The 13,992-nt window shown below is 35.6% G+C and overlaps 1 protein-coding gene across 2 annotated transcripts in view; it reads left to right on the plus strand.

The window, feature by feature from the left end:
* The window catches only part of POLK (DNA polymerase kappa), a 98,348-nt gene that overhangs the window by 43,004 nt on the left and 41,352 nt on the right, over nucleotides 1–13,992 (plus strand). For both annotated transcript variants that reach the window (XM_033179890.1, XM_033179891.1), the window contains exon 3: nucleotides 5,594–5,713. In XM_033179890.1, the coding sequence (XP_033035781.1) occupies nucleotides 5,594–5,713 (120 nt within the window). The remainder of the gene's footprint in view (nucleotides 1–5,593; nucleotides 5,714–13,992) is intronic.

Here is a 13,992-nt window from a genome sequence, read left to right on the forward strand (position 1 = left end):
AGGTAATTAAAGATCTTCATTCTTTGTATGCCTGTGTGTGTGGATATAATGTAATTTATTGAACCAGCCAAAAAGTTTATAGATAAATATATGTCATTTGTAATCTTTTATTTTTACAAACATTATTAGTAAAGTAGGGAATAACCTTGTATTTTATAACTTTCTGTATGTGCAAGTATAACTGTAGAAGAGATTCCTACAAGTGGAATTGTTTCACCAATTACACATAGCACAAAAGAATATATGCATGTGTGATTTTTATGAATTGCCAAATTACCCTCCATGGTGTTTCTGTCAATTCACACTTCCACCACAAATATGTGTGTATTACCATACTGAAACTGTGCCAACACAGTGTATTACTAAACTTTTGTATTTGTCAATCTGAGGTAATATAGTATAGCATTAATTTGTATTCCTTTTATGAAAAATTAGTTGCATATCTTTTCTTTCTTTGAGACAGCGTCTCACTCTGTCACCCAGGCTGGAGTCCAGTAGCACAATAATAGCTCATTACAGCCTCACCCTCCTGGACTCAAGTGGTCCTCTCACCTCAGCCTTTGAAGAGCTAGGACAATAGGCACATGCCACTAAGCCTGGCTAACTTTTTATTTTTTGTTGAGATTTTTTATGAACTCTGATTATATGCACATTCAATAATTAGTTATCTTTTGACTTTGCTTATGGTAGTTTCTCCTGTTCAGAAATTTTTTGTTTGCTCCATTTTATGTAGTTGAATGTCAACTACATAGGGCTTTCTTTAAGGTCATAAAAGAATTATTTAATTTTTTTACCACTTCTTTGTTTCATTTATATATTATATAGAATATATATGTATTAATGTGTTATGTGTATTATCAATGTATATCAATATTAATATACATTAATAATATATACATAATATATAATGTGTATTAGTATGTTGTATTATGTATGTTATGTACATTAATAAACACAATACATGTATTAATATATGTATAGAAAGATGTAAACTTTAAGAGAATATCCTTATTCTTAGGAAATGCATGGTGATGTCCACAGCAACTTACTTTAAAATGGTATAGCCAAAAGGAGGGGAAGGGGTGTGTGTGGAAGTTGAGGAAGAAATCAAATGTAGCAGGATATTAATTGATGAATCTAGGTAAGGATATATAGGTGTTCATTGTACTATTTTTTCAGGTTTTGCAGTTTTGAAAATTCCAAGATAAAAAGTTAAGGAATTATCATTAATTTTGTTAGCTATGAAAATGCTACTGTGATGAGGTGGGAAAATGGCCTTATTTTTAAATGCATACTGAAATCCTCTGTGGAATGGCTAAGTATCTTGATATTTATAATTTAAAATGTTTCACTTGTAATGAAGCATATACAGTAAAATGTTAACAGCTGTTAAATCTGAGTGATAGTTTTATACGTGTTTATTGTATTCATGTTTTTTCTGCCTTTGAGACTTTTTTGATATTTTCATCGTAAAAATGTTCAAAAAGAAGAAAAAGAATAAAACCTATGAATCTAGTTTTTAGGTTAAGAAATAGAATATGTAGGTTACCCTAGATGTCCCTATCTGATCCTCCCTCTCTATTCTTTTTTTTTTTTTTTTTTTTTGAGGCGGAGTCTCGCTCTGTCGCCCGGACTGGAGTGCAGTGGCCGGATCTCAGCTCACTGCAAGCTCCGCCTCCCGGGTTTATGCCATTCTCCTGCCTCAGCCTCCCGAGTAGCTGGGACTACAGGCGCCCGCCACCTCGCCCGGCTAGTTTTTTGTATTTTTAGTAGAGACGGGGTTTCACCGTGTTAGCCAGGATGGTCTCGATCTCCTGACCTCGTGATCCGCCCGTCTCGGCCTCCCAAAGTGCTGGGATTACAGGCTTGAGCCACCGCGCCCGGCCCCTCTCTATTCTCTGCATTGCAGTACAATTTATTAAATAGTCCATCCTTTTCCTACTGATCTGCTGTGCTTTCTTTTCTGTTCCACTGGATCATTTGCCTATGTTTGCATGTGTACTGCATGTTTTTTTATTATCATGCTTTATAATAAGCCTTGATATCTGCTAACACAATTTCTTTTTTTTTACACTTTGTTCTTTTTCAAGAATATCGAGTATTCTTGAAGCTTTGCTTTCATATAAATTTTATGTGATATATATCAAAAATATATAGGTACATATATAATTGGCACATATCACATGATTGGTATATAAAAATACATAGAATAATATATATTCCTCTAGTATATGAGGTGAGTTCATAAATGGTATCTTGATTAAATTGGAATTTTCTAATTGTTACTATTCCATAGCAATACAATTTACTTTTTTAAAATTCTTTTTTATTTTATTTATTTATTTATTTTTGAGACAGTGTCTCGCTCTGTCACCCAGGCTGGAGTGCAATGATGCAATCTCAGCTTACTGCAACCTCCATCTCCCAGGTTCATGCCATTCTCCTGCCTCAGCCTCCCGAGTACCTGGGACTACAGGCACCCGTCACCTCGCCCGGCTAGTTTTTTTGTATTTTTTAGTAGAGACGGGGTTTCACCGTCTTAGCCAGGATGGTCTCGATCTCCTGACCTTGTGATCCACCCATCTGAGCCTCCCAAAGTGCTGGGATTACAGGCTTGAGCCACAGCGCCCGGCCCGCTTTTTTAAAACTCTTATCAGAAAATTTAAAATATATAGAAAATTACAGAGAATAGTAAAGTAAATCCCCATATAATCATCACCCAGCATCAACAATTACCAACATTTTTGCAAATATAGTTTTATCTATCTTACCCTTCCCCTGCTGATTTTTGGAGGGAGGAGTAGAGTATTTTAAAACAAATTCCAATAAATTGGAGGCATTTCTAGAAGTTTACAATTTTTCAAAATGGACTCAAGAAGATACAGAAAATCTAAATAGATCTATATAATAAGGAAATAAATTAGTAATTAAAAATCTCCCCATCAAAGAAAAAAGACCAGGCCATTTGGCTTCTCTGGTGAATTTTATCAAATATTTAAAGACGAAATGATACCAATATTCCACAAGCTCTTCTAGACAATAGAGAAGGATGGAACACTTCCCAACTCCTATGAGGCCAGTATCACCCTGATAACCAAAGCCAAACACAAGGTTATACATCATTATGAATGCAAAAGTCCTCAACAAAATATTAAAGGACTGATTTAAACAATATATCAAAAAGGTTATGCACCATAACCAAATGGCATTTATCTTAGGAAAGCAAGGTTGGTTTAAGATCCAAAAATCGGCCAAGCTCATGCCTATGACCCCAGCACTTTGGGAGGCTGAGGCGGGTGGATCACCTGAGGTCAGGAGTTCAAGACCAGCGTGACCAATATGGTGAAATCCCGTCTCTACTAAAAATACAAAACTAAGCCAGGCATGGTGGCGTATGCCTGTAGTCCCAGCTACTCGGGAAGCTGAGACAGAAGAATTGCTTGAATCCGAGAGGTGGAGGTTGCAGTGAGCCAAGATCATGCCACTGTACTCCAGCCTGGGCAACAGAGCAAGACTCCTTCTCAGAAAAAGGAAAAAAAAAAAAAGATCTGAAAATCAATTAATGTAATACATCATATTAAAATAAAGGGCACAAAACCGCACAATCATCTTAGTAGACTCAGAAAAAGCATATTTCATAAAATTCCACCACTATTCATGCTAAAAGCTCTTAACAAACTTGAAATAGAAGGGTACTTCCTCAATCTGGTAAAGGACATCTATTAAAAAAAAAACCTACAGTGAACATCATACTTTATGGTGGAAGACTGAACACTTTCTCCCTAAAATTAGGAACAAGGCAAGAATGTCCACTCTCACCTTTTCAACTCAACATAGTCCTAACAGTTCTAACCAGTGCAGTGAGACAATAAAGATAAATAAAAAGGCCAGGTGCAGTGACTCACACCTGTAATTCCAGCACTTTGGTAGTCCGAGATAGGAGGATCACTTGAGCCCAGGAGTTTGAGAGCAGCCTGGGCAACATAGTGAGACCCTGTCATTAAAAACAAAACAAAACCCTTATACCATACACAAAATTAACTCAAAATAGACTTAAAGAGCCAAAACAATACAAATTTTAGGAGAAAATTTGAGAAAGCCTCTGAGACCTTCAGTTAGGCAGAAATTTAGATGTGATACTAAAAGGACAGTCAATAAAAGAAAGTTGATGAATTGGTCCTCATCAAAATTTAAAATGTTTACGCTTCAAAAGATAGCAATAAAAGTAAAAAGGTCAGGTGTGGTGGCTCACGCCTGTAATCCTAACACTTTGGAAGGTTGAGGTGGGAGGATCAGGAGTTTGAGACCAGCCTGGGCAACATAATGAGACCTCCCATCTCAAGAAAGAAAGAAAGAAAGAAAGAGAGAAAGAGAGAAAGAGAGAGAGAGAGAGAAAGAGAGAGAAAGAGAAAGAAAAAGGAAGGAAGGAAGAAAGAAAGAGAGAAAGAGAGAGAGAGAGAGAGAGAGAGAAGAGAGAGAGAGAGAGAGAAAGAGAGAGAGAGAGAGAAAGAAAAAGGAAGGAAGGAAGGAAAGAAAGGAAGGAAGGAAGGAAAGAAAGAGATCAGTGTGCCTTGGGTAAAATGTTTGTAAAACACATATGTGATAAAAGACTTATATCCAGAATATACGGAAAATGTCTACAACTCAATAAGCAACCGAATCAAAAAATGGTCAAAAGATGTGAATAGACATTTCAGTAAAGAAGATATACAAATGGCTCTAGGCACAAGAAAAGATGCTCAGTATCATTAGTCATCAGGCAAATACAAATTTAAAAACCACAAAGAGATGCCATTCATACTACTATTGCTTAGAATAGCTATAATAAATAAGACACAGTAACAAATGTTGGCAAGGATGTGGAGAAATTGGAACCCTCCTGCATTGCTGATAGGATTATAAAATGGTTCAACCACTTTGGAAAACAGACTGGCATTTCCTCAAAAGTTGAGTATAGAGGTACCATATGACACAGAAACTCCGCTCCTAGGTACATACCCGAGAGAAATGACAACGTATGTCCACATGAAAACTTGTCCACAAATGTTTATGATAGCATTTTTCACTGTAGCCAAAAAGTGAAAATAAGCTAAATGTCTATCAACCAGATAAATGGATAGACACTATGTTCAGTGATGAAATAATGGTCAGTTTTTTGAATTATTTTCTACATTTTCTTTAATGACTTAACATTAAATGTTTGAAAATACTTTGTAAGGAGTATTTTTTAATGCAAGAGATAACTGATGACCCAACCCATTAAGACCTTTGATATGCCCTGTGGATCCTACCTAGGACATACTGTTCTTTTCTGAATGCAAATCTGTATTCATCTCAGAGAGCTTGTACTATGCTAAGTACTGCCTCACAACAATCTTGTAATTTAATTAACTACTAATAAATTCATCTTACAAATAAACTGAGATGTAGAAAGATTAAATAATTTTAGGGTCACCTAGCTAGTAAGTAGTAGAGCTAAGTTTTAAATTTAATCTTCTGTTTCCCGAGTATGTGCTCTTAGCCACCAGGTTATACTACAGTGATGCTTTCCTTCAGATATTTTTCTTATGCTTTGTTTTGTTTTCCTCCATAGGGGTCCAGATTTTATGGAAATGAGCTCAAGAAAGAAAAGCAGGTCAACCAACGAATTGAAAATATGATGCAACAAAAAGCTCAAATCACCAGCCAACAGCTAAGAAAAGCACAATTACAGGTATTAATTAAATTGTTAAATAAAGTGGAAGTTGTAGAATAGTAATTGACAGTTAAAATGTATTATCAAGTCATAACTGAAAAGATGAAATGTAAATGTTTATTATATTGTAAAGCATACATATTCAGCAAATGAACATACTTTGCTGAGTGTTGCTCTGCTCATTTACATAAAGACTCCACACCTAGACATTGTCACCTCTATTATACAGATGAGTAAATGAAATCTTAATTAGGTTAAGTAACTTGCCCAGCTTGATAGGACAGGTAGTTGGCAGAACAAGGATTTAATCCAAAGCCTATGTTCTTTTTATTGTATACATACTTTGCAGCTAGAAAAAGGCCACAGGATAAATGTGGCATGTTTCTGCAATGCTGATGTTGCAAAAAATATTTGAGGAATATGTTAACTAATTAAATTGGAAAGTAACTTAAAACATAACCGTGTTATAGTAAAATAAAAAGTCACACTATAGATTAGAATGCCAAATGTACATGAACTTTTAAGATAAAACACAAGACTTCTAAAATCTTGGAAGGTTTTTGCCTTCTCCAGGATCTCGGGAAGTAAATACTCAAAGTTTCCTTTTCTATTAAAAGTTATTTCAGGAGAAAAGTTTGGGAATATCCAAGTTGCAGGGCACTGTGTGGTAGACTGACAACTCAAAGCAGTCAAATTTCTGATAGTAAAACAAGTCATGGCAAGAGGCGTTTACTCTTTATCAAAATCTGATCCAATGTTAACAAAGCTCTAGTCTATAAGGTAACAATAAAATTAGATTAATCTAATATGTTACAAAATCCTTGTCTGTGATTAATCTAATATGTTACAAAATCCTCTGTCTGTGACAGAGTTCAAAGATCATAAATTTTATGTTTTCTTTACCAAACTATATAATGTGTCATTTTTTGATACATATGCCTTCTCAGAGCACAAGATAATTTTTACATGGTCTTCTATTATGATGAAAGATGATTTATTTGTCATATCATCATTTTTAATACTTCACAGCGTTCCACTGTATGGAGGTACCATAATTTATTTACCATTTCCCACCTTGATTTCAGTTTTTTGTTTCATACGCAACCCTGTGATTATCCTTCTTACCTTTGTACCCTAGTGCTGTTATTTTGATCAAAGATGGTATCATTTTACATTTTCAGCATGAGAGTATTGATTTTCTCACATAATTGTAAGCCATTAATATTTCCTTATTGTGAGAATTTCCTCTTTTATTCTATTTGTGAGGATATATGCTAAGTTGCTAGCACAAGAGACCAAAAATGTAATATTTTAAATAAGAGCTGCTTTCTTTCTCACATAAGTGAGTAGTTCTAGCTGGTGAGTGACTCTGATTATCATTTAGAGACCCAGGTTCTTTAAATCATGTTGTTCCATCATCCCCTGGCGTTATCCTTACCTGAATTAGCAAAACTGAATTATTTTCCATCCATATTCCATCTCCTGGTTAAGGAAGAAAGAAAGGGAAAAAATTGAGGGCAAGTACAGTAATTTGCTATTAAACAAGTGCAAAAGAAGTTGCACACATTACTTCAGCTCACATTATTTGGCAAGAATTTAAGTTACATGGCCACACCTAACTGCAAGAGAAGCTGTAACTTTAGCTGGGTGCCCATGTGCCCAGCTGAAAATTCATTACTATGGAAGGAAGGAAGAATGGATTTTGGGATTCAAGTAGCAGCCTGAAGCAATGTTTTTTGCTCACATTTCTAGGGGAGTTTATATCTATCTTGATTTATAAGGTTTTAATATATTAGAGATTTTTTCTTGCCATTTGTTTTGAATATTTTTCTAATATATTGTCTTTTAATTTTGCAGTTTTTCCCATATAATTTTTAATATTTATGTAATCAAAGCCGGTGACTTTAAAAAAAATTGTATATATATGTATATATCTTCCTTTCACTTCAAAATTTATTTTTTTTAACTTTTAAGTTCGGGGTACATGTGCAGGTTTGTTATATAAGTAAACTGGTGTCATGGGGGTTTGTTGTACAGATTATTTTGTCAGCCAGGCATTAAGCCTAGTACCACCCATTAGTTATTCTTCCTGATCCTTTCCCTCCTCCCATCGTCCACCCTCCAGTAGGCCCCAGTGTATGTTGTTCCCCTCTATGTGTCCATGTGGTTTCATGATTTAGCTTCCACTTACAAGTGAGAACATGCCATATGTGGTTTCTGTTCCTTTGTTAATTACTAGGGAAAATGGCCTCCAGCTCCATCCATGTCCTTGCAGAAGACATGATCTCATTCTTTTTTATTGCCACACAGTATTCCATGGTGTATATGTATAAAATTTTATTTATCCAGTCTATCATTGATGAGCATTTAGATTGATTCCGTGTCTTTGCTGTTGTGAATTGTGCTGCAGTGAACAAACACAAGCATGTATAAAAAGACCGTATTTTTCAAAGCAGTTTTAGGTTCACAGCAAAATTGAACAAAAGGTACAAAGATTTTCCATATACTCCTTTCTCCCCACAGGCATAACCTCCCCTACTATCATCATCCCCCACCAGAGGGGTACATTTGTTACAGTTGATGAACCTACGTTGACACAACCTTATCACCCAAAGTTGATAGTTTACATTAGGGTTCAATATTGGTGGTGTACATTCTGTGGGTTTTGACAAATGTACAGTGATGTGCATCCACCATTATAGTATCATACAGAATAGTTTCACTGCCCTAAAAAAATACTCTGCACTCTATCTATTCATCCCTCCCTCCCCCAGTAACCCCTGGCAATCACTGACCTTTTTACTATCTCCATAGTTTTCCCTTTTCCAGAATGTCATATATTAGAATCATACAGGATGTAGCCTTTTCAGACTGACTGTTTTTACTTATGCAGTGTAAATGCATACAGTTACATTTCCTTCATGTCTTTTCATGGCTTAATAGTTCATTTATTTTATGTACTGAATGTTATTCAATTGTCTGGATGTACCACAGACAGTTTTTTTTTTTTTTTTTTTTTTTTTTGAGATGGAATCTCTCTCACTTTGTTGTCCAGGCTGGAGTGCAGTGGTGCAATTTTGGCTCACTGCAACCTCCGCCTCCCAGGTTCTCCTCCCTTGGCCTCCCGAGTAGCTGGGATAACCAGTGCCCACCTCCATGCTCAGCTAATTTTTGCATAATTAGTAGAGACAGGGTTTCACCATGTTGGCCAATCTGGTCTCCAACTTCTGGCCTCATGTAATCCGCCTGTCTCAGCCTTCCAAAGTTCTGGGATTACAGGTGTGAGCCATACCACAGACAATTGAATAATATTCAGCACATAAAATAAATGAGCTATCAAGCTATTTGTCCATTTACCTACTGAAGGTTACTTTGGTTGCTTCTAAGTTTTGGGAATTATGAATAAAGCTGCTGTAAATATCTATGGCCAGGCTTATGTATGGACATAAGTTTTCAACTCTTTTGGGTAAATACTAAGGAGTGCAATAATATGGTAAAATAAAATTATGTTTAGCTTTATAAGAAACTGCCAAACTGTCTTCGAAAGTGACCATACCATTTTGTCTTCCCACCAACAATGACTGAGGATTCTTGTTGCTGAATATCATTGCCATCATTTGGTGTTGTCAGTGTTGTGAATTTTGGCTATTCTAATATATGTATAGTGGTATCTCGTTGTTTTAATTTGCATTTCCCTGATGACATATGATGTGGAGCATCTTTTCATGTGCTTATTTGCCATCTGTATATCTTCTTTGTTGAGGTGTCTGTTAAGGTCCTTGACCATTTATAATCAAGTTGTCCGCTTTCTTATTTTTGGTTCTTAAGAGTTCTTTGTGTATTTTGGACAACAGACCTGTATCAGATATGTCTTTTGCCAATATTGTTTCCCAACCTGTGGCTTTTCTTTTTATTCTATTGACAATATCTTTCACAGAGCAGAAATTTTTAATTTTAATGAAGTCTAGTTTATCAATTATTTCTTTCATGGATTGTGCCTTTGGTATTGTATCTAAATAGTCATCATCAAACCCAAGTCCGTCTATATTTTCTCTTGTGTTATCTTCTAGGAATTTTATAGTTTTGCACTTTACACTTAGGTCTGTGATTCATTTGAGTTCATTTTTGTGGAGGATATAAGTTCATCTTTTTTTTTTTTTTTTTTTTTAACATGTGGATATCCAATTGTTCCAGCACAATTTGTTAAAAAAAAAAAAAAAAACTTTTCTTGCTAGGTGTGGCGGCTCACGCCTGTAATCCCAGCACTTTGGGAGGCCAAGGTGGGAAGATCGCTTGAGCCCAGGGGTTCAAGACCAGCCTAGGCAACATAGCAAGACCCTGCTTCTACAAAAAATAGAAAAAAATAACTGGGGGTGGTGGCACAGGCCCATGGTCCTAACTGTTCGGGAGGCTGAGGTGGGAAGGGAAGACTGTTTGCTCCTGGGAGGTCGAGGTGGCAGTGAGCCATGATTGCACTCCAGCCTGGGCAACAGCATGAGTCTCAAGAAAAGAGAAAAAAAAAGAAAAGAAACTCTTATCCGTGTTATTGAGTCATTGCTCCTTTTTCAAAGACCAATTGTCTATATTTATGTGAGTCTATTTCTGGGCTCTGTATTCTGTTTCATTGATCTATTTGTCTGTTCTTTTGCCAGTACTACACTATCTTAATTACTGTAACTTTATAGTAAATCTTGAAGTCAAGTAGTTACAGTCCTTCAGTTTTGTTCTTGTTCTTCAATATTGTGTTGGCTAATTGCATCTTTTGCCTCACCATATAAATTTTAGAATCAGTTTGTTGACATCCACAAAATAACTTGCTGGGATTTTGACTAGGATTGCATTGAGTGTATAGATGAAGTTGGGAAGAACTGACTGGCATTTGATAATAGAGTCTTCCTGTTCATGAACATGGAATGTCTCTCCATTTAAGGATGCTCCTTGGCTTACAATGGAGTTACATTTGGATAAACCCATTATAAAGTTGAAAAATTGTAAGTCAAACCATCATAAGTCTAGATATTCCCTGACTTAATGGTGGGGTTATGTCCAGATAAAAACCCTTCATGAAGCTGAAAAATCTTAAGTTGAACCATCATAGGCCAGAGACTGTATTTAGTTCTTCTTTGCTTTCTTTTTTCAGACTTTGTAGTTTTCCTCATGTTGATCTTGTACATATTTTGTTACATTTATACCTAAGTATTTCATTTTTGGAGGTTTTAATATAAATTGTAATGTGTTTTTTTGTTTTGTATTGTTTTGTTTTGTTTTTGAGACTCCCTCTGTCACCCAGGCTGCAGTGCAGTGGGATGACCTCAGCTCACTGCATCCTCCTCTTCCTGGGTTTAAGCGATTCTCCTGCCTCCACTTCCCAAGTAGCTGCAATTACAGGTGCCCACCACCATGCCTAGCTAGTTTTTGTATTTTTAGTTGAGACAGGGTTCCACCATGTTGGTCAGGCTGGTCTTGAACTCCTGAGTTCAAGTGATCCACCCGCCTCGGCCTCTGAAAGTGCTGGGATTACAGGTGTGAGCCACCATGTTTGGCCTCTAATGTGTTTTAAATTTTAAATTTTACTTGTTCATTGGTGGCATATAGGAAAGTGACTGACTTGTATATAACCTTATATCTTGTAACTGATTATCACTTACTGGTTCCAGAAACGGTATTCTTATAATGGTTTTTTGGGTTTTTTTTTTTTTTTTTTTTTTGGTCTTGGTATTGTACTTGGAAGATTATTCCTCACAGCCATGCCTATGTCTTCTTTTAGTATTTTTTATAGCTCTTGGCATACTCATATCTTAAGTCAATTTGGAATTTGTTTTGATGTAAGGTGTGAAGTATGTTTTTCTTAAATGGTGTTATATTTTCCCTACATAGTATTATTTTCCCTAAATGGTGATTCACTTGTCCCAACTCCATTTATTGAATCATGAATCCTTTCTTCACTGAGTTGAAATGAGGCACTTCTAAATTAAAAAATTCTCAATTTTTCTTTGATTTATTTCTGGACTCTCTTCTAATAAGTTCAGTCTTTTCCTGTATCAGTAACATACAGTTTTAGTTATTGAACAGCAGGAATATAGTTTAATATTCTCCCTTGTAATGCTTCCTTAAATTTTTTTTTCTCATGCATGTTTCTTTCAAATAAACTTAGGCATTGTTTTATCAAGATTTAAAAAAAAATTAGTTCTATCCATAATAATATTATTTTTAAATTAATATTAATCCTTAAGCAATGTACTTTCTGGACATTTTCATTTTATTGATCTATAACCTACAAATATATTTAACAGTTTTAATGATACAGTATATAAGTGATGCTAACAACTGTTAGCTATTCATACTATTTTTAAAGCTCATATCCTTAAATATACTAATAATCTGGAGGAATAGGAAGTATCTTACATTGTGTAGCAGAATATAAGATTTTGTTCCAGTGTTGGTTGACTATTTCATCAGAGGCTCTCTGGCATCTTTTGCAACAGGAATGGCAGGAAATGTGTTTTATGTTGATTGTTAAATTGTTTCATTTGTTGAGCTTCCTCCAAAAGAAGTTGTATAAATGGGAGGGGATTGAGGAAGTTTGAGTCAAGAAAGCCTGAGAGAACAGAGTTGTTTCCATAGGAAATGTGTTTCTATTTTAGAGTCTTAAAATTTCCAAGTACTCAATTTTATTATGTGTGATATGCTATTATGAACTATTGCTAGTCGAGCTGAGGTAAGCAACTTCTACAGGCATGAACCCCCAGGGTGTTCAGAACCTCTCTTAAGTATACTCCACCCTTTCTTAACCTCAGTGGACTTCTTCAAGACACAGTCATTTTTTTTTTGTAACTGACAAATTGTTGTATAACAACATGGGTTCGTAAATCAAGTAGACAAATGTTCATGTTACATTGCATGACAGCTACACAGCAAATCAGTGCATTTTGACCATTTTGGCAATTTATTGATTTGGTTTTTGTTTTTGTTTTTTTTTTTTTTGAGAGACAGGATCTCTCTCTGTCACCCAGGCTGGAGTGCAGTGGTGCCATCATGGCTCACTACAACCTCCAACTACTGGGCTCAAACAATCCTCCTGCCTCAGCCTCCCAAGTAGGTGGGACTATAGGTGCACACTTTCACCCCCAGTTAATTTTTTAAATTTTTTGTAGAGACAGGATCTCGCTATGTTGCCCAGGCTAGTCTCAAACTCCTGGCCTCAAGCTACCCTTCCACTTAAGTCTCCCAAAGGGATTACAGGCATGAGTCACTGGGGCTGGCCAACAATTGATTTTATTAACTCAAATTTATTCAGTAGTCTTGGGGAAATACTAACTTAAGAAAACAACAACAAAAAAAAACACATTATTTCTGAGTCTCCTCAATGTAATAAAAATGGGGGATTTTTAAAGAAAATAAGACATAATATGAATAGAAAATATGCCATTACAGTTCAATTTGAGTGTATTTCAACATTACAGACTTTAAAAAATCTATTATAGAGAAGCATCGTAACATAATCAAAAACAGACTTCAGAGTAACTTGGTTTCACTGTTTAGTGCTAACATTTACTAGCTGTATGACTTAGGGTAAATTACTTCCTCTTACTGACCTTTAGTTTCATCTATAAAATGGGAACAATAATTATGATCTCAGAATTATGACCAGTAAATGATTTAACTTAGAAAGCACTTAGCATATTATATGACACATGTACTCAATAAATGTAACTTCTACTTTTATAATTGTAGATAATTAAGCCCTTATTGTATCCCTAGATAGGTGCATTATATGGGTGTCTCTTTTAATTCTTTCAATAACCTATTGAGGTTGGTTTAGTACCACTTTACAAATAAGGAAAGTAAGCATGAAAGGGGTTAAATTGCTCCCTGTCCTGTAACTAATGTAGTTAAATTGAAGTGCTAGGACCCAAACCAAACCTGTTATTCTATTATTTGTTTCTTTAAAAAAATATATTATTATTATTATACTTTAAGTTCTGGGATACATGTGTAGAATGTGCAGGTTTGTTACATAGGTATACATGTGCCGTGGTAGTCTGCTGCACCCATCAACCCATCATCTACATGAGGTATTTCTACTAATGCTATCCCTTCCCTTGCTCCCCATCCCACAACAGGCCTTGACATGTGATATTCCCCTCCCTGTGCCCATATGTTCTCATTGTTCAACTCCCATTTATGAGTGAGAACATGCAGTGTTTGGTTTTCTGTTCCTGTGTTAGTTTGCTGAGAATGATGCTTTCCAGCTTCATCCATGTCCCTGCAAAGGACATGAATTCATTTTTTATGGC

The sequence above is a fragment of the Trachypithecus francoisi genome, unplaced genomic scaffold, assembly GCF_009764315.1.
Source record: "Trachypithecus francoisi isolate TF-2019V2 unplaced genomic scaffold, Tfra_2.0 Lachesis_group2, whole genome shotgun sequence".
Classification (NCBI taxonomy): domain Eukaryota; kingdom Metazoa; phylum Chordata; class Mammalia; order Primates; family Cercopithecidae; genus Trachypithecus; species Trachypithecus francoisi.